At 37.2% G+C, this 22,313-nt stretch overlaps 1 protein-coding gene across 1 annotated transcript in view; it reads right to left on the reverse strand.

Annotated features, from left to right (window-relative positions):
- FHOD3 (formin homology 2 domain containing 3) overlaps window positions 1-22,313 on the reverse strand; it is a 383,569-nt gene that overhangs the window by 22,879 nt on the left and 338,377 nt on the right. The window contains 5 exon segments of the mRNA XM_027680405.1: window positions 2,829-3,021; window positions 4,590-4,780; window positions 15,719-15,880; window positions 16,351-16,470; window positions 21,995-22,177. Of these exon segments, the coding sequence (XP_027536206.1) occupies window positions 2,829-3,021; window positions 4,590-4,780; window positions 15,719-15,880; window positions 16,351-16,470; window positions 21,995-22,177 (849 nt within the window).

The following is a 22,313-nucleotide window of genomic DNA, read 5'->3' on the forward strand; positions in this document are numbered from 1 at the left end:
CAGAGACTAGGCAATTTTCCCTGTGAAACTGTGGCAACTCACTGTTCTTTTTTTTTTCCTTACCCCTCCCCTCCAGACAACATTCATGAAAATTTTAACTGACAGTGCCCAGTCCACTTCAGCTATTAAAGAACACATAAACAAAAAGATATCTGTGGTAAAAGGCTGAAAGAAAGACTGGAAATATTCCCCATCGTGTTCCTCAGCCCTACTCCATGTGAGTAGTTGCTGAAGCTGATGCGAGTTCTCCGTGCAAAGAGCCAGCAGACTCTCTCCATCGAATGAGCCAGCACCCCTCTGCCTTCCAAGTCTGCAGGGGGGACCAAGGTTTAAGAGATACGTGACTTCTCATTAAGAACTGGTTTGGTTCTGGATTACTCTTTTCCCACTTTTGCTAAAATCCCTCTTCATCTACCTAAAAGCAATATACTGTAAGGTGATAAAAATGAGAACCAGAGGAAACTTTCAAAAGGACGGAGAGGTAAATTTCAAATAACTGCACAATACTTTTAGGTCACCAAAAGCAGAAATTAAAATCCCACATGACTACTACATATTGTAATTACTTTCTACAAAGAGTTTCTTTCCAATGTCAAGACCTCAACTTTCTCCTATCAGTATTTTGTAACTAGCAAACACACTGTCAATGCATTACTGATCTATCTTCCCTTTCCAATGCCTTCGAATATAAAACACTGAGAAAATCAAGACCAGATACAAACCACAGCCAAAACAAGACCACAGTAAAATTCCTCATTTTCATCATTCTTCACACATAACTATCTTCCACCCTGCTGACTTGGAAACTTGTTTTGATGTAGATCTAAGTTTGAAGTTGTCAAAGGAAGCCACGACAAACAGTCTGATGCAACTTTAATTCTGTTTTACCATCTACTGCAATTCAAATGAAAGGTAAATGAGGACATATTACTGGGCTATGGTTAAAGAGATTTAGCAAGTTCTGAAATAACTATATGGCCACATCAATAACTCCCTTAAAAACATTCCTATATGGGCAATTTTAAAGAATGTTGGTTTTTCACTCCAGCGGGCTTTTTGGTTTTAAGCTAATTGGACTGTTCTATAATTGTAAATTAGTGATAGGCAAAAAATGCTCCCTTGCTTGAGACCTACAAGATACTTTTAGGTGTAACACTAGCTGTCAGATGGCATTTAATTCTTGCCAAATCTCAACACTATCTTGAGCTGAACAAGAAATCTTCTTCCAATAATACTTTTATTCTGGGAAAGGCCTTGAAGCCTCCTTTCCTCCATTTTCAAGGAACAGCCATTGTCCCTGGCTCTGCTCCTTGCTGACTTGCTGTCAAGCCTGAGCCTTTTTTGGGTTTGAAAGGGTCCCATTTCTCTGCTTCCTGAACCCAGCTGTCAGAGATCAGATCTCCTTTTCCTCTAGCATTTTCTGCAGGAACAGGATACAGAGAAGCTTTCTGTGCTGCCACGGCCAGTTCTTCTGGACAGATAACACAGAAACACTACATCATATAGTAGGAAAACAGTAATTTCTTTGCATTTCAATATTGCTTAAACTAGTAAAAAGTATGAAAGCTATTTGAAGAAACGAAAATTTTAATTTACCAAACTCTTTGGTCAATGCTGTCTTTTAGCTCCTCTAGAATACGGCAGGAAAGAAGCAATTGAAGAAAGTCATCTCAGTTCCCCAGTGGTAGTTTTGAAAATTTGTATGACTATATTATAGCCTTTGTATAAAATCAGAGCCTCTTCCTTAACCCGAGGCTAGACCAGAAGGAAAATCTTTTGATAATAATAGAGGTTTAACATTTTCTCTAGATGGGGCAGATTTCCAAATGTAAAGAGGATACTGCCAGGAAAGATCTACAAATGATCATGGGACAATGACTTAAATACAATCTCAGTTTATATCAGTTTCAATACATACATATATATATTGACCCATGTTGCCTGAGCTATAAAACTGTAATCAGCTTAGGGCTTTTCATGCCAAAGGCAGGGATAGCTTCATATGCAATGAACCACTTGCATCTAACAGAGACTCTAGATTTGGACTTTGAGACAGCTGGAAATTTTTATTAAGTACTGGAACTTCTTAAAACTTTATTTGGACTGAGTTAAACTACATCAACTTTAAAAAAAAAGATAGAAAAAATCAAGGGGATTTTAGAATTTACTATGCAGAGAAAACTAATCTTATTTTAATTTATTCTATGAGTATGCAACCATACAGTCAAAAAGTTTGCAGGGTAACATCTACTGTGAACATAAATTTGTCCATTCTTTTAGAACCCCAAAGTACTCTGTTCCCATAAAATTGGCTGTTCTGTACTTCAAAGTTAAGAAGAAAATTGCTGCATGTGCATGCATATATATATATACAAACACATAAAAATATATAAAATTCCAAGACTAAAGACTATATTAGAATATTCAAAGATGGAGGGAAAAAATCCATCCAAGTTTGGTTGTAATCACTTAAATGGCTACAATGATTCATAATTTAAATTATGTTCTCAATTAGGAGTCAAATGTCTAGGCTTTTTTGCTTTTTCAGACAGCTCCTGTCTCCTAGATATTCTGGACACTGTGCAACAGAGAGAAGCTCTTTTTGGATGCTTAATCTCAATTTGTTCTCATCCTATACACTTGTACTAAGCAGAAAATATACACAATCAAGGACTTGCAAGTTTTGTCTTCTAAGCAAACAGAGTTCATTACTTACAGTAGAAGAACCTCTAAGAATAAAAATAGAGAGTAGCAACACTTCATATATCGTATTCAATGAAAGAAAGTTTTAAAAATCCATGCTGTGGGAGATACATTTTGCCACTTACATCTGTTATCATTTTCCCTCTGGTCTTGTTTCTTTCCCTGTGGTTAGCTCGTTTCTGTTTTTGCTGCAGAACTCGTTCCCTGGTGGTGCGGTATTCCAGAGCAAATTCACTAAGAATTTTGCAGAACTTATTGATGTTGACTTCACGTATTGCGTAGGGAGGATGACCCATAAATAACAAAAATGAGTGAAACCTGGAAAACAATGCGTTCATAAATGTAAAGGGAAAAAAATCCTTATTTATGGTCTCTGTGAAAAAAACCCGCACATTTCACTGAATCCATTTATTACTTTACTAGCTCCCATCACTTCCTTTGTGCTACAGAATTTTCATGGATGCTTTGCATAACATTGGTATGTTTTATAATTAAAACCATGAAAGTCTAGACTATGATAACTTCATCCCCGTCTACTTTCCCAGGCCGATGCAGAAGATAAGATGTTTATGGAACTCCATCTACTTTATATGACTAATTTGGCACGTGAACGACCAATTTCATTTCAGTTATAGAAAAAATATTTATTAAGTTTCAATTCTATTTATTTGAATTAAGCAACTTCAAAGAGGCTATTAGGGTGTTGGGCAAAGCCTAGACAAGAAGAATGCAGATTTACAGGCTAGCAAACACAAGAAGGAAAGAACTTCTGGTTCAAAAAACTGACCATAAAATTATATTAGCTACCAAGTACATTAGTTCGGGATACTCTCAATTCACAGTTTTACTTCTTCGGTGGCATTCAGAGCTTTTGCACTATTTGCAATTTTTACTACTGTTTCTATACTTCATGATTTACAACAGAGTGCCAAATGTTTAAAAATATATTGGAATTCCTTTTAACTGCATCTACCTTCCCGATGATAAAAAGTTTTCCCAATCTTAGAAAGATGCAAGTATATGAAAACAATTCTTTAGAACTATGGAAGTAGTTTCAGGATATCATAGGGAAAAATTAATGTTTTTCTTATTTGTAGAATGCATATGATAACCACAACATTAAACTAGTGAATTCACTTCCCTTTCACTGCAATTGGGATTTCTGCTTACTTATGGCATAAACCCCAAATCATTTTGAAAACAAAAGAAGAGCTGAATCAACTTTCCAAGTCTATATCCACAAATTTGGGATCATTTGGAATCCAGTTCCTAATTTTGACCACAGCAATTTGGAAATTATCCAGAAGTTAGAAAATCTCTCACAGTTTCATTAAACCCATCTGCAAATCCTGAGAAATCTTAATTCTGTCTTCAGCTGCATAGCCATAAAACATGTAGTCGTAGATCTTGCAAATAAGAGTGATGCTGCCTACAAAAGAACTCATTGTACAAGACTTGCTTCAACTTCTGTATATGACAAATTTGTCATTAAAAATTCATTTTTTTTTACAGTCTGTTCTTGTTTATCAGACAGTAAGCCAACCCCCCTCAAAAACATTGAAGGATGAACAGAACATATAGCAGGTTAACCATAAAGCTGCTAGCTTTTGAGGACTAGGTGTTAAAAGACCCAGTTATTGCACCTTGGGAATAAATGATTGCCTGGAAGATTGCTTCTTTTAATCATAAATACAGAAATTTCTGGAGTGGGGATCTTTCTTAAATGGAGTCTATAACAAAGTATGCACCACATACAACCTGGTAACGTTTCTTGCAGGAATGTGGATTAAACACTTATTTAAAAAACATATTTATGATGTCATAATTTATAATCTTATCAAGTCATTTACTATCAAGGTATTGCTATCCCTACTGTAATTCTGTACCTGTTAATTATTCTTCTATGAACAATCTTCAGGATTATGATTCTTTCTGCACAGTCTTTAAGGAACTCAGACATTTTTTGCTTTAGACTTGGCTTCATTTCATGCTTTGCTATAGCCTTAAGGTGATCCCATGATGCTTTGCACCGTCTTTCCATCTGACACAGGTTTTCCTGGAGTTGTTCAAAGTCAACCTGAAAAAAAAGAAAGGAAAATAAAAGGTAACACTTGAAGCGAAAACACGGTTATTATATATTTAGATATCTGAACAATGCAATGTATGCATAAGAAAGGGTCAATATAGTGGCAGCATAATATTAATTCATATTATTTATTACTACTAAATAAATAAGAAATAGCTTTCTCTGTCACACTACGTCTAGGCATGTAATGTTAGTAAGGCAAACTAAAAAAACAAAGAAATACCCATACACGTATATATTTGGTTTTAGTCCCGGAGGCCTAACAGCTAAAGAAGGGACAATAAAATACTGTGATGTGTTTTTTCCCTTGCTAATAACTTCATGTCTGCACCAAGCAACTGCATGACTCCGTTCTTTCTGAGGTAATACAAAACTTTCTCTTTTTTTAAATCCTTTTCTCTACTACTCATAGCTTTTTATGCCCTGTTTACTGCTCACTGTTGTACCCCGCCAACACTTCTCCATTTTAGGAAGCACTTGGATCTATTCCCTAGTCATGTACTGACTTGTTAATAGATGATCTAGTTCTAATCACAAAATTCACAGGCCAGAATTTTTTAAAGCTTTATTGAAAGTATGTATTATTTAGTGATCTCAGCACTAACTTTCATCCCTTGATATACGACATGAATTTACTGGCTTGTAACAAGATCATGCAACGACTTTGAAAGTCTCTCAACACAGTTAAAATAAATGATTGCATCCTACAGTAACATTCATCAGGATAGAAGCCAACACATTCCACAGAAGGTGAGGGAGAGCTTGTCCTTTATTCATCAACCAAAAAAGGTGTTCAAATCGCAATAGTCTTCAGAAGACATTCGGGACGTGTTGCTAACAACTGAACAAAGTGCATTAACGACCCAGACATAGCACACAACAGATGAAAAAAATAAAACTATCCAACATGTTCTTGAATTCTGAAGAAAGGAAAAAATTATTTTATAATACCACTTCACAGTTCAGATGAACTCAAGCTATAAAATACAGACGTAGCTCTCAGATTCTAAACACATCAGTGCTTGGGATGTTATAGTCTCGTACCCCAGTTAATTCCTTAATGCTAAATGAAAACCAGTGTCAGAGACAGGTTTTATTTCATTCTTCCTAGCTGTGTGCATCATCCACTGCTGAGACCTATACTGAGGATAGCCATAAGAAATGCATTATTATTAAAAAGCTCCTGGTATTGATTTGATTTGTTTTTGCTGTGATTTATAAAGTGATGAATTTTTCCTCTTCACAAGGAAATAAAAACATCCTTTGATCCATTCTGCTATTCAGAAAAGCCCTGCAGGCGGAGCAGCTGTGGGGTTTTTGCTTTCCTTATATCCCTATCAATGCCTATGTTTAAAAAAAAAAAAAGTCCTTTCCAGGTCAGTATTTTCACTGTTGATGATAAACACATTGCTGCTCTCCACAGATGGTATATCTAAAACACATATGGGAAAAAATACTAGCATTCCTGTTAAGGAAAAAAAAAATAAATGCCAAGGTCTAGGTCTTTTTACTAGTAAGAATTATCCAACCCAGTTGAGGAAGCCTCTCAGCCCCTGCAGCTGAGAAGTTTAAATTTATGACATTTTATGACAGATTTCACTGAAAACAGAATGAGTTTTAATCTATCAAAAAGCTCAGAGATTCAGGCCTGTAGGGATTCAAGAAACATCTTTTGAGAACAACAAGTCTGACGGGAAAAGACACGGCAAATTCCCGGCCCCTTGAAATCTGCCAACAGTCAACACATTCACAAGAGTGGGAAGTTCCTGCAGAGACTGAGGATGACAACTTGTTCTAAGGGATACACAGGAATTTTCTGAGCATAAACAAAAATTCAGTTCTCTGGGAAAGTCCTAAGGCGACTGTAGTAAGGCGAATGCCACCTGAGCTGTCCTGGAATAAACCTCTGTGGAGCACAGGTGTGCTCAAGCAAAAGTTGTAAACTGCTGGAAGGAGTAAAGCAGGAAATCCAATATAGGATAATGTACCTATGTATTCCCCACAGGCAAACTGTACTGTGCCTGCAAGAATGTGCCAAACCTTCATGAAATCTCTGGCTGCCAGCTCTCTAGTGTTTGGTCACTGATTTGTGGACAGAAAGGAATACAGTTACAGAAAAATATCCAGATGTGAAATATTAAAAGTCCAGTTTTTCTCAGACACAATCAGGTACCCCATCTGATATTTCAGGAAGTGATATTTCACCAGTGCTAATTTTGTGTGCAGACACTTCAGTCTGCTCTAGGTCTGTTGTTCTGTTTAGGATGCTATATATAACTATAACAGCAAGAATGATCCCCCAACTATGTTTTCCTACGATAAGGAGAACAAGAACTTACATGGAGTAACAACAACTGTTATTCAACACATTATGCACAGAAAAACCATGAAAAGGCATATATAACATCATACAACCTCCTTGCCAGTCCACACAGCATTCCCAAGGCAGCATGGATTGCACCTTCTTATTTATGTGCTTATTTCTAACACTTTACTAAAAGAATTAATGCTGTATAATGGTAGAAAAACATCATTCTTTTTTTTCATTCTTTCTCTCTTGAAAGGAAAGATGCACCAATTTTTGCCTGCAGCTGGGTCATCCTGGGACTAAGAAGGAATTTGGATGAGTTTTAGTTCCAGCAGAGCTCAGCATAGGAGGTACTTAGACAAGCATTGTTGTGGCATTATTTTATAACTATGCTCCCCTGAATAAAGGGAAGCAGTAATCTGAAATAGTCATTACAGCTTTCTTCCTGGACAGCAGCATATGGATGTTGTGCCTGGCTCAAGGATTTGAAGTGATGCCTGCTCAGCTGGTGCTAAGAAAAAACTCCGAAGCAGTTAATTGAGGGTGAGATAAGGAAAGGGTTTAATTGTGCCAAGGCAAAAGATGTTATTCGACGGGGGCAGGCTGTGCCTGAGATGTTACATTTTATAACAATATCTGTCCAATCCCAAGTGCGTCCACCCTGTAACTTTTGCTCTGGTCCACCCCCTGGTCCACCCCTTAGAATTGAGTCTGGGGTGCATTTCGAGACCCTCTCTTCATCATCATCATCTTCTTCGGGGCACAGTGTCACCTAGTTCTTGACTCTGTTTTGCGGTTTAGGCCAAGATACAAGCGTTCTCCAAACAGGACAGGCCTTGCCTTGACAATCGAGACTAAACATTTCTACTGGATTCGAGGGTAGGATTGATATAGGATACATGGAATGGGGTAAGAGGGTTAAGGAATTTGTAAACTAAAGGGTGCTACAGGGTAGAGGGATAAGGGCTGCTGCTTTTAAAATCTACCTCTACTACTTATAAAACTTATAAGGTTTACAAATATTAGAAAAATAAAAACCATTAGGGGCTTAAGGCATCAGAAGGAAGGTGGAAACATATTCTTCTTCTTCCTCCTCAGTACATATATATGCAAAAATCATGCAGCTTGATGGCCCTGCTTTCTGTTACCTTCTGCTACAAATTGTAAAATTAATAATTTTTTTTCTTCAGGCAAAAGAATGAGTTGTCTTAGGCTGCTATGCAAAATAGAAATGTTCTTTCTTTCAGACACTAAGTAATGTTTATTTTAATTTGTAAAACAATTTAGAAAAAGCAACTTTCTAAATGCTTCTGAGATATATTTGATATGTTTCTCCTTTCTCCTGCCAGGTTCCTCTCCATTCACAATCACACTAGCTGAAAAATATTCAGAACTATTAGTATCTGTGAAATCTCTTGCTAGGTCCACTGTTCAGTCTTCTCAGAAGTGCCTTTGTAGACGCTGTTGCATCAGAGTGGACTAGCCAGAGACAGTATATGCAAATCGGATGTAAAGACTCATTTATATGACACAAGCCATACAGAGCCTCAGCAAACTATTACCCTAAGTCACCAATGGGCAACTTTAAAAATAAAAATCTATTTTTCAATTTGATGTACCACCATATTTTGCACAAATGACACTCAGACCAAGAATAAAACCTTCCAACCACATGCCAGGAACATCAGCACTCATTTTAATCACTTTATATCATTATTTACTGCTTGCTACCATAGCAGCAGATGACTTTGCCATAAACAACATCACCAAAAAAAGAATTCTACCAAGTTTCTCACTCCACTGGGCTGAGAATTCAATACTGTATGATACAACTACTGGCCAAATGACTTATCAGTTTTCACCTGACTCAAAAACTACCACCACCATCAAATGGCTGAGCATTTACTTTCCTGCTCATTCAGGTTCCATGAAAGTTGGTCCTTTAAAAGGCCTATTTTTTTCGAGTTCAACTCCATCCCATACATCTAATATCACCTGCTACATATACAAGTTTAAAACTTTCTCATTCGTGAAATACTAGACCATGCTTCAATCGTTCAGGCAGGACATGTATCACGGAACCTTTTTGGTTTTTGTGTTGGGATGTTATTTCTCTTTGTGGCCCCAAATATCTCATGGCAACACAGGAATTGCACTCTTTATTATTCCTTGGGAGAGAGAGGAAAGCCTGCTTTGAGGTGATGTTAGGAATTAAATGCAGTAGCTCAAACCTAAAGTGCCTTCCACTGCGTATTCCCTAGGGCAGCATATACAATTCCAGGTATGCAGTGCCATCCACAACAAACAAATGTAGTCACTGTGAGATAACAGGTCATTTTTCTTCAGCATTCTCTCAGCTGGAATGTGTTTTACACACACGTTTTCTTTTCCAGTTAAATCTCCTCTAGTCTTCAGGCTAAGCTCCCCCACTACTGCGAGTACAAAACTGTCCTAAAGACAAAGATGCTGCACCTAAATACACTCATGTTTCCTGCCTCCTGTGTTAGCATTCAGCCCTTGAAAGGGGTCAAAAATGTCACAACTGGATTGAAGTAAAAAACCCCAAAACAAATAAATGCATGGAAACTGATGAAGCTGAGGTTTGTGCTTAAAAAGCACTTCTTTTCAAAATCACTATATCCAAAGCTTTGTTCTGAAGGCCAGTAAATAACTAATTACACATGCACAGCATCATTGTTTTTTATTGCTTGATACACCACTTATTGTTTATTGCTACAGCTTCTTTTTTTTAGCGGTGAACATATAAAATCCAGATATTTTCTGAGGAAGACCTGGATCTCTGCATTTTTATCCTAGTCACAAGGTCCATTAAAAAGAAGATTGATGCTTTCACAATGAGAAATGTTGCCTTAAATTCACAGTGAAATGACAACTATTTTATTGTTGTCATATACATAATCACAGACAAGCTTTCTCTTTTCAACGTTCAAGATAGTTTCTGCAGCAGACTACAGCCTGGTCTGAGCTGTTTATAATTTAAGGTCAGACCGTTCGTTCTCACATTATTACAGGGATGCGTTCTGGCACGGAACATGAAATCTTCCTCTTTTCCTGAGTTGGTTCAGCGCCAAAGGAAATTCTGAGAATTGCTCCTTGCAAACACACTGTCATCTGAGTGCAGCAACCTTCTGTGGCATACATTCAAAACTCTGTCTCCTCTAATATTTCCACACTGGCTTCCTTCACCAAGTGTCACAAGAATTATCCCAAGACCAATGCTAGTTCAACCTGCACACTGTGGGTCACGCATTTCAAGTGCAATAGATGCCAGCTCTTGAAAGAAAGCAAAATATAAAGGAGGTTCTGTCTGGAAATTTCTAATTCTAGGGCAAGAAGTGTCATCCTGCAAAAACAATTTTGGAGCTGAATCAACCCACTAATGAAAAATTAAAGGACAGAGGTGCTTACTGAGGTATGACCAGATGAATTTACCCAAATATATACATATTTCCACTGCATTTTAGTTCATTAAACAATAAACACACTAACATGGCATCTTTTTGCAGATGCTGTATGGCAGTTCCCACAATGTGGGACAAAAAGGAGCAATACCACTAAGTGGTGATGTAGGTCCCTTCAGATGGTGTTATGTCACCTGCAACAACTCCTGCCGTCATTTCACCTGGAATGTTACTGAAACACCACAGTGCTGTCAGGCATATGTGTTAAACTTCATTTGCTCTCTTTCTGAGAGAATCTCAAAGTCTCATTTGCCATGGAGCTCCTTCCCCCTTGCCCCAGTATGCCCTGCAGCCAACAGGATCTGCCTTACCCTGTGCTGCCTTTACCTCTGCTCCTGCTAGCACGTGCCAGGAGCTGGGGCAGCGCCAGTGGTCCTTGCTGCGGGCACCACAAAGAATGACACAACTGTAAAAAACCTTGCATTCCTCAACCTTTTTTGTTTTTCCCATGGAAAATAATTTGACTTTTGGCATTTATTTTTGTTTGAAATAATGTAGGGAAAACATACTTGAACGATAACTGCACACAAATACTTCCTGTCAAGCGAGACAAGAGAAACTCCACCAAAAGAGTACAGGAGGCAGCATTTTTTAATTAATTTTTTCTCCTTTCTCTGCTTTACACTGTATCAGGCAGAAGCTACAGCATGCCAAATGGCACTTCTGTGCCAGCCACCTCCTTTCTCCCCATAGCTTCCTGCCAAGTCCCTCGGAGGGCAGCTGCAGGCTTCCTTCTCCCCTGTGTATGCCTTAGTCTCGTCCTAAGTTCTTTCCTATCAGCAGTCCTTGCCCCTTTCCCTGTGTTGCTAATGTTTTCTATGGCTTATTTTTAAAAGCTGCCTGCTTCTCCACTGCCTAGTATCCACAACTAATCCAGGTGTCTTGCTGGAGGGGTTAAAAACCAGACAGAAGTTTGACATCTTGCAAGTAAAATAAAATCAGAGGAAGAAAATGACAATTACTAGCTTGCTTACTCTATGGAGCTGGCCAGCTTTCAGATGCACAGGGAAAATGTTTATGGGTTAGAGAAAGAAGCTAAACATTTCAATAAGGATACATTTTTTATTTGCTAACAGAGAAGGTAGTGGTGCTGATGCAGCTCCTTCTTAAGGAAACTTCTAGGACCAACACTGAGTTTAATTTCAGAAATCTGTGGGTCTGGTTCAGTATTAGGCACATCAGTTCTGGTACAAATTCAGTGAAAAAAATAAAATATGCTAAAAAAAGAAAAAAAGGACACATGATTTTAATCATGGGATACTAAACAATCAGCACCATGCATGATTTTATACTTTTATTTATCTGGAATTCTATTTTTTTGTAATTTTTTCACTTGTGTCTGCTTTTTTTGGTGCCATTTATGACTTCAGTCCTTAATAAAAAGCCACAAGTTTTACAATAACTATACCATTTTGTTTCTTGTCTTTCTAACTACTTTTTGGTGAGGTAGCCTGTTTTCTTTATGGGTTTTTCTTTCAGGAACAAAGGCTCAGGAAATTCTTGTACAATGTGCATCTCAGGGGAAGGGGCATCTCTGTTTATCTACAGGATGGAAATTGTTTAGCCTTTGTGGTTTCTGAAAGATGTTTGTAGACAAAATGGAGCTCAAAATACAGCTTAATCCACAGTGAAATATTAATTCTCCTTTCCTGTCAGCTTTCCTAAACCAAGATTTCGTCTTGTCTGTGAACATTCCCTTGAAAAGGGCAGCTTGGATGGCTTCCACATCCTAACTCTTTGATTTGTGGTAGCTACGATCAAGTGGGAATAGAGCTTGTTACAGTAATCCATCAGTGGTATAACACATGCAGGAACATCCCAAGGAGGGAGACCTTGGGCGTCATGGGGAAGGTTAAGGCTATAATTTCTCTTAATGTGATTTTGTCTGGCCTTTTTAGAATTTCATCCACTTTGGGCAGGGCCACTAGATCAGCAAACCACAGACTGAAAGACTGTGCTCAATTTTGCACGTTCTTAGACCTAAAATTTTTTATAAGTGACAGCAGTGGGTTAAGCTTTCTTCCACTTTTTATAGCTGAAAAATAGAAGATTCACTTGAGAGTACACCATACACAGTAGTTAGGATTTTGGAAAACAAAGGCTCTTCTCTTTTATGGTAATATCATTTTAGTGATTAACTTTGTCCCAATCTAAAAAAAAAAGTGAAATAACTTCTTAACAAAGAGAAGTAGTGGGAAATGAGAAACCAGTATACCTAAATGTTAAGAGAGAAGAATCACTCAAATTAGAAACAAAACCATAAAAAAGTTAAAATCTTCCAAACATGAAAAACCAACCTCACTGAAGGCAATAAATCAGCCTAAACATAGGCTGTACAAGAGGAAAACTAGGAGAAGAGTTGGAATCCAAAGAGAAAATATTTAAGGATATAAAACAAAAGCCACAAATTCCTTTATGGTATGAAGAAAAAAAAAGAAAATATGTAGGAGGTCTGGAATCACTGGGGATGAAAGAAACTGAGGAAGACAAAAGTTAGAGAAAGGAAGCAAGATGACTTCTTTTCATCCAACTTCACCACAAAGGATGTTGGGAAGAAACCTATTCTGGTACCTGCTTTCATTTTTCTGTGTTATATTTTTGAATAGATGTGAATTAATAGCGAGGTTTGAAAGCTTGTTAGCAGAAACAAATGTGTTGGAGGAGGATGATATCTTAACAGCAGTAAACAAGTAGAATACAAGAATTCTGACAGCAATTAAAATAAAGAAATTGAGCCACTTGTTAAAATTACTATGAATATGTATGAAACTACACTTGGTAATTTGGAGACTCAGAGGATAGCAAAAGTTTCACCTATCCTTAGAAAAGCAGCAAGGTTGATGCAGAGGTCCAGGTTTTATTACTGTATCTGGTGACCCGGCTGAAAGGATGAGTAACACGAAATTTAATACATCAAAATAACCACTATATTCTGCATATATTTATAAAATAGTGAACAGATAAGAGTAAGTAAAGAAAATTAGATTTCAAAATCTTTACAAGAGCCTCATGAGAGGCCACCTATGAAGTGTGAGGTCAAGAGAGCAAAAGAAAAGAAGGAATACACATTGATTCTCATTTGATGACAGGGTTAACAGAAGGTGTCTCATGGTTACCACTTTGTATTTCAAAATTTTCTGGAAACAAAGAAGAACATTGAGAGGGTAAAATCTACAAATGGCAAGAAATTATTCAGATTAGTCCTGACTGAAGATTATTAGGGGTTTGAGAGATAAACAGTAAATCTGCTTCAGCAGATCACAGTCATTACTATAGACAATGAAGCGCACACTGCAGGCAGTATTGGACTCCTTTGTGCATTGGGCTGAGTTCCGAATTGCTTGATCAGCTCAGGAGACTGACTGGATGTGCTTGTGAACTGCCTAAGGAAAACAGGTGTCCAAAGGATAGCAACAGTCAAAAAACACAAAGAAAACCTCAGGACATCTAACAAAAGACAGCAGAAGCAGAACATACAAACAGAGTAAGCATATAACATTTATAAGGAGAGGCTGGAATACTGTGCTTACTATTGTTTAACCCACTCCAAAACGTATGATGGAGGAAAAGTGTGGAAATGGTCTCACAAAAAAAGACGTAAAAGGATCATTTAATACTTAGACAAGGATCTGAGCAGCCTAGCTTAATTTCGTCCTGCACTGAAAAAGGTGATGAACCAGATGACCTTCAGAGATCCTTTCCAACCTAAGTTATTCTGTTAAATAGAGAGATAAAAATGTTTTGACTGTTCAGTATATTCAGACAGTAAATCCTGAAATTGGTAAATTCAATAGTAGACAAAAATAGATTATGAATTCATTGTCACAAGAACTATACTAAGAGCCAAAATAAGATTTGATTTTTGCAGTTTAAAAAAAAAATTTATTATGCAGGGTTGTTTCCCCTCCTCAACTCCTCCCTCGATATCCAAACAAGGTGGCCTGTGGAAAAGAAATAATTCCTCTATTTGATGCATATAATGAGAATTATGGCTCATGAAATAACATTTTTCTAAGAGAAGTCTTCCTCTCCTCCTTAAAAGCTTCCTGTGATCTTCTTTCCAGCAGCTGGTATTGTCCACTGTCTGAATCAAGACACTGGAATAGATGTTTACTAGTATTATCTGCCGTAATTATTTCCACTTCCACATGAGAAATGATTCCTAAACAGAATTTTATGTTTGCTATCTCCCATGTTTACTACATTAATCAAGTAATGTACTGTTTTTAAGGGTCATTCATGAAATCTCACACTCTGAGAGCTCCAAGAGTGAGTTTACAGTGTTTCTATCATGTTTGCTAGCAGCAATAATAAATAACCTGCATACAACATTGAGCCATCGACCAGACCTATGCATTAACCGGGAGATTACCATTTTTTGAAAAAAGGAGCTGCCACAAGTTTCCTTTATATGTATTTATTTTCCTTAACTCTTAATAACCAAAATTATTTTCAGGAGGAAGACAGAAAAGACAAGTACTAAAAAGTAGAAAACTTCTTTACTTTGAGGGTGACAGAGCACTGGGACAGGCTGCCCAGAAAGGCTGTGGAGTCCCCTCAGCTGCAGATATTCAAAACCCGCCTAGACATGACCTACTCTAGATGAACCTGCTTTAGTGGGGAGTTGGACTAAATGATGTGCTGATGTCCCTCTCAGTTCCAACCACTCTGTGATTCTGTGAGTCAAACGAAGTATTTCAAGGACACTTTAATCTTGGAAACAATTTTATTAGCAAAAAATTCATTCTGTCCATTGCCCTTAAAATACAATCAGGCATCTGCCTTAAAAAAGAGATTCCCCCAAACCATAGAATAAATATATTTGAAGATACTGGTCAAATACAGTTTTAACTTAAAAATAGTTCCTAATAGTTACACACATTAAGAATGTCATTAACTAATGGCTGTCTAATAGTGCATTGATGAGGGAACTATCTGACAGGCAGAAATAAAGCTCAGAAGAGGGAGTACTGGCATCTTTGAAATTCAGTGCAAATGACACAATGAATCCACATTTATAAATAGTGCTGCAACCAGGGAGTAACAAAAAATCAAAGAATAAAATAAAATCTTAAATATTTCACTTCTAAGATGTGTTATAAAAACATACATATAGATATATTTACCCACTGGACATACCTTGGCTGACCTAGTGATGGCACCGATCTCTGAATACAGATCAGTGCTGTCTGGGAACTTTTCCACCACCATAGTGCAGACATGGTGCAGGAGGGACTGTTTGTGCACTGTGTCCTTGACTTCTGGAACCTTCTCGAGGTAGCTTAACTCAAAAGCTTTGGCCTGTAAGGGGAAAAAAGGGGAGGAAATTAAAAATAAAAATGTTTACTCCTTCACATGCAGACTAGTAGGCAAAAATGATGACCAAAAAGGGGCAGAAGGGAAAGAAGAAGAATCCTATGGGAGAAGAAACTTATTGCTTTTATTAATTTTTAACTTGCTGAAGACTTGGCCTAAAATCACTCCATCTGCAGTGAAATGACTCATGACACAGTTCTCACAATTTGAATATGGAGCATCAACATTAAATTTAAGGAAGTTACACTAGAAGAGTGCCTAGCTCTGCATTTCCTTCAGATTATGCTGAAAGAGACAAAAAGCACCCTAACACACATTAAAAAGCAGGTTCTATTTTCTAAACTACTTTTCTGGTACAAAATAAATAGTGTGTGGCAATTATCATAATGGTTTTGACTCTGTTTTTCAGAAGGAAAAAGCTGCAGGGGAAATGCTGGGTGGGACAGCAGGCTTACGTTGGTTCCATTCAGAAAGTTCCCAATAGCTAGTAGAGTAGAAAGGATAAATCCCAAAGTTTTATTGTGCTCCAGTTGGTCCATTCCTTCCTTCAGGTCTAGCAGTGGTTCTGCAACTTCCTGTCATGAGAACAGAAAGAAGAAAGTGAAGACTGCAGTTGGCTAGTTTTTAATTCTATGGTTTAGATTAATTACCGCAAAAAGTTCCTGAACTGGCATCTTGCAGAGTGTAAACTGGCCATGTGTGCTGGCTTTCTTCCATGTTCCAGCGAATAAATCACATGCAAGGACAGCAAGAAAAATACATAAAATACTTTCCTAATGTTGCTCCTTTACGTATGCAATTGCCTTACTTGTCCTGGGGATTATCCTGTGATTCCAAACAGGAGAGAGAATCAAAGAAAGGGCTGCTGCATTTGAGTCAGATGCTAGAACATCCCCATGCCCAAACTGATAAAAAAGTTTCTTAAAACTACTTTTCCTAATCTTCGAAAAACAAACAAAAAAGTTTAGAAATCTGGCTGACTTGACATTGCTAGCCTGACCCTACAGCTTTCTTCAAATGATGGCCACCTCTGAGTTTTGGATGTGATTTTATGCTTGTGCAAATTTAAAACTGAAAAAGCCCCTGCTGTAAACATCAAGCTTTACAAATATTCTCATTTTAATCTTTTAACCTAATGCATCTTCCGTCCACGCATGTTATCTGCATATAGGTATGTAAACTGATAAGGCTTGAAAATATAAATTCTGTTCCATTACCTCGGGAAGCAAACTACACCAGAGAGTTCAAAGGAAGAGAGTGAGGGTAATTGAGTTGACAGAGCTTATTTCTACATCTCTGCGTGAGGCCCAGGGTTATTTATTTTGTATGCACGGTAACAGTTCACATGGTTTCTATCTCCAAATGCCATCCTAAGCATCCATGAGCAGCATTCTTTTCACAGAGTCATAGAATGGTTTGTGTTGGAAAAGACCTTAAAAATCATTTAGTTCCAACTCCTCTGACATGTGCAGGGAGATCTTTTTTTCCCAATCTCACAAATTTTTCATACTCTTTATGAGCCAAGAAGCCAAAATTAAGCTATTATATTAGACCAAGAGGCAAAATAACTGAGAACTTCATTCTCTTGGAGACATCCTTCAACAACTGTAGTGATATTTCACCATAAAAGATGAATGAAACATACATTTCTAGTCACTACAGAAAAATTAATCTCTTGAAAAGAATGTGGCAAAATCAAGACAAATGAAGAGATGGGATAGTGAGCTAAGTAATTTACACATCAGAGGAGAGGTGCTAAATAATCCAAGGCTTTATCCAGTTGAACTAAAATCAAGAAACAGCTGCACAGAATTCTTTGACTTGTTTTAAAGTCAGGTTTGATTCAGTTTGCTTTGTTGCATTACAGGGATGAATCAAACTGCTCTGCTTCTGCTGTAAACACAGGTTTCTGACCTATTTTATTTGGATCAATTTTCAACCTGATAAAAATAACATTCCTAAAAGTTTAACTTAAAACATTTTCAAGGTGAATATAAAGGTGGCATAAAAGGTTTCCAAAGCAGGCCATACTGAGCCCTTCATTTAGCTATTTACAAGTAAGTTATCTGAGCTTAGACTTTCTTGCATATAGTACCTATTTATGATTACTCTTTATTTCTTACTTTATTGTAGGATTAAAAAACAATTTAAAATATAGTGTGCAAGATACTGAATAATCAGACAAAGTACCTATTCTTCCTTCCTATAAAACTCACTTTCTACCTAAAGAGAGTGGATATATAATAATGGCCAGTCTTCGCGAACGAAGATTTTTGGGAAAGGTCTTTTACCTTTCCAGCCTGCGCAATGGATTTTTTAGGTGAGACACAGCCTGCGCTGAACTGAGCCCACCCTTTAATCCTAAGGTTCATCTGCCGGGGCCAAGCAAGCTTGGACAATGGCAGTGAGGTCCTCAGGACGTAGGTTTGTTTAGAGTGACCTTCTCATAGATGGATGGCCTCACAGGGCTAACGAGCTCCATCTGCCCGGGGGACTGGGAATCGAACCTGGGTCGCAGTGGTGAGAGTCCCGCATGCTAACCACTAGGCCACCAGGGGTCCACCAGAGAGTGGATATATAAGGCAGAGATATCTCATATCCTTGGATAACACGTTTTTTCACCTACAAATTATGTTTGAATGAAATTTGAGAATTGGTCCAGAATTTCTGTCTGCAAGACATCTGATAATGCCTAATAAACGTTTCACACACATACACAAATGACCTCAACTATATGTGTGCAATTAATCCAGTGGTCCTGGGACAAGGAGAACATAGCACACATGTTCTTTACAGCTAATCTGATACATACATCATTTACCAACCTGCCATACTGGTAATAAGTTTAGTTTCCTGCACCTATGAAATTCATGTGCATGCTTTTCTGGGAGGGGAAAAAGCATGGTTGGGATGGGAACTTTGAGATGACCAATATGTAATTTCCTGTATTTACATTTAATCAAGACTGGCCTGCATAAAGCAACACATCCTTCTAAAACAACAAAAAGTATCAGGATCATACTGCAAAGCTTAAAAAGCTCTGATGCACTTTGTAAAATTTTCAGACAGTTTAAGCATCACTCAGAAGTACAATCTTTTTGAACACTTATTTCTGTAGCACACTGTCTCCAGGAAGACTAGAGTCAGGAGTAATCTTTCTTCTCAAAAGAGAAAATAAACTAAGCCTTTTTTTTTTTTACCAGTCCTACTTGTCTCATTTCTACACCTGCTTATATTAATTTATGATCCTTTAAAGTTGTCAGTAATAAGGATGTATTTGCCTGCAGTGATCTTAATAAAAAAATAATCTTATTTAGGACAACCAAAGTTTCTATTTCTTTTTCTTAGATCTTTAAATTCTCTTTGAGATAATGAAATTTGACAGCATTTGCATCATAAATAGTTCAGTACAAAGAATGAGTAGTAACATTGTAATTTTTCAGAGTAATCAGAAGTCTGAAAATCAAGTTTTAAAGTTGAAACTCTACCTCTTTTTTCTTTGCCTTTAAACTATGATACCAAAATAAAGGTGAGAAAAATTATTGTTACACTAATGATCTTCATTAGGCATTTAAGTTAGTTAATTTCAAAACAGTATACACATTATCAAACAAACCATTTGGAAAGGGTTTTCTTTTTTTATTTTCTGTAGAGAGCAAAGAATGAGTATTCATTCATTCAGTTCAGCCCCTCACAGTCTGAGGGTGCTTCCTACAAATATATCCTGCATTGCTTTAGTTATAAAATTCAAGCCAAGAAAGACGACTTCATTCATTATGCCTGGAAAGCGTCTCCCAAACATAAAAAATATATCAATTAACCCATTTCTTGAACAATTCATGCTCTTTTCTTTCAGGTTATAAGACATGAAACTAAGACCTACTTAGGCAAAACTCTGTTCTTGGCAGATGAGCAGAAGTATGTTCTCATGTATGAGAACCCTGGTCTTACATCAACAACTCAGGTATTTCACACTGTTGATATCATGGAGCACCTAAAAATTTCAGCCTCATGGAAATAATACCAAGGTTCATTAATTTCTTAAATAAAACATATGTGTGACTTGATAAACAATAAGTGCATTCTGAATTGCTGTGAATTTTCCTTATTTTAAAATAGATTAAAAAAAATCAAGCAGATGTTGGACTAAAAAATAATGACGAAAACTGTGGAGCTAAGTGATTTTGGCACCTAAGTTTCATAAAGGGTTTCCCCTTTTGCAGATGGATCTTCTTCAAAAATACAGTTTCAAGAACAGAAGAATATTATCAGCTCATGGGACTCTTATTATCAGAATCACTAATGCAAACTACTTCATTTTTTAAATTGGAATATGTTTATCTCAGTCTTAATAACATGTATATTTATTGGTTACCTGGAACTTAAACTCTGACTTTAACCTTTTGTTACTGGAGAGGTGCTCATTCTCTTTTGTAGCCCTGATGTCTGATCCTGTATCTGCCTCTTCACCCAAGGAAGACCCAAGCTGTCTGTCCTATCTGTGCTTGTCTGCTGGGCTTCTTATCACATGCTCCTCTTATTTTATCACAGTTATCACATGTTATTTCCTCTACCATTGTATAGTAAGTACTGCACTTAGTCCTATCTACCTTTCAACAGGGATAAAAATGTTGGTTCTATCTTGACTCCAGCTATTGCTTCTTTGAGTAATTTAAATATTTGAGACATTTTGTACTAGCATCCATTCTACATGGATTTTAGCTGGCAACTCATTAACTTACTTTGTGGCATAACCATTATAGGCAAAGCATCAGGAAAACTATCAGAATTTCTTCAGCTTTTAGCAGTGCTTCAAATGTTACTTTTTTATTTAGAGGACACTAGAAATTCTACGTATATGCAGAAATTAACAGCTACAGCTAACTCAGCTTTCATGAAAGGTACAATTTAGCCTTGTGGTAATTTCAGAGCAGAATAAATAGCTGCACCAGAGTAAAAAAAAAAAAACTGGCAAAAAAGTATTCATACCAGATACAAGTATTTTGTTACACAAGTCAGAAATTTAAATGGCTAAGACTAAAATATAATTAAAAACCCCTGAATATTTGTGTGATTGCATTTCTTAAAATCTAAGAAGATGAAGCAGAGGAGAAGTAATCTTGACAGTATCATCTGAAAATCAATCCACTTTTGTACAACTTGCTAAATAACCATTTCTAGGTAAACATAAGGCATTTTCACAAGAATGGCCCACTTCTCAGAATGAGTATCACACAAAGGTATACTGATCTTTCAATACAAAAATTTGTGCACAGATGCAGATACAAAACTAATATATACAGGAGAGAGCTGCTCTAAGAGCAATGCATGGGGTATGCACCAGAAGAGCAGCCAGAAGAAGGCTCCTGTGCAGAGATTCTTGAAAGACCTTGTGAAAAGCAGGAAGTACTGTGAAATCGCCTAGACAGTTTCATTCTCTTTCACCTAGGCACCAAAATTTTACACTCTCTTTTTGAAATTTTTGTCTGTGGTTCATCATTAATGACAGACAACTCAATTACAGTATTATACTGTTCTCTGAATGAACGCCATCCATGGAGAAGGTGGCAACAACTGTCTGTGACTTAACTGACTATAACACTCCTGAGAGATGTCTTATCTTTCATTTAGAATTTTGAGAAGTATAAACAAAAAAAACCTTTAATGGATGGTGTTTTTGTGTTTTTCTTAGTTAAAATGAATGAAGATCAATACTCTCATTTTACAATATAAGATTGAATACCGTACTCCTCACTCAATCTTTGACCAAAGAAAAATTCTCATTGCTCTGAAGTAAGAATTTCCTGAATAACAACATCTGGAGAAGATGTGGTCAAGATTTAGCCCTCTTATTTGTTTCAATATCATTATTGAAGGAAGACATACTAATTAAAGGAAGGAAGACATAATCTCTTATTTTCTTTTATAGAAGGAATAGATTATGAAGGATCATTTTAGCTGTTTCCTGGTTGGACACTGAAACAAAAGCGACCCATTTACCATTTCCTCAAAATACATGCTCATATAATAACAAGGTCAGGGGAAGACTAAGCAAAGCTTTGGAAGAGTCTCCACCCCTGCCTCCCTGCTTCCCCTCACCTTTTCCACTATCTCGTAGTCCATCTTGAAAGCCCAGAGCTGGAGCCTGGCAGAAAGTTCACTGATGGAGGAAAGGGTGAGAAGGAACTGCTCGGCGCTGCCCAGGGGGACATCGGGATTCGCCAGCTGTGCCTCCTGGATCTTTTGCTTTTCCTCCTCGGTTGGGATCATGGTCAGGATTTTCTGTACAGGGAGACAAAAGGCAGGCATCAATGGCAGGGCTGAGAGGTGTGTGAGGATTGAATGCTTGGTGACTTCACAGCAGCAACAGTAGAAGTCCTCAGGTTAAATTAGGACATCACTGTAGTAACCAAGAACT

This window comes from Neopelma chrysocephalum, unplaced genomic scaffold (assembly GCF_003984885.1).
Source record: "Neopelma chrysocephalum unplaced genomic scaffold, ASM398488v2 Primary Assembly neopelma1_22b, whole genome shotgun sequence".
NCBI classification, from domain to species: domain Eukaryota; kingdom Metazoa; phylum Chordata; class Aves; order Passeriformes; family Pipridae; genus Neopelma; species Neopelma chrysocephalum.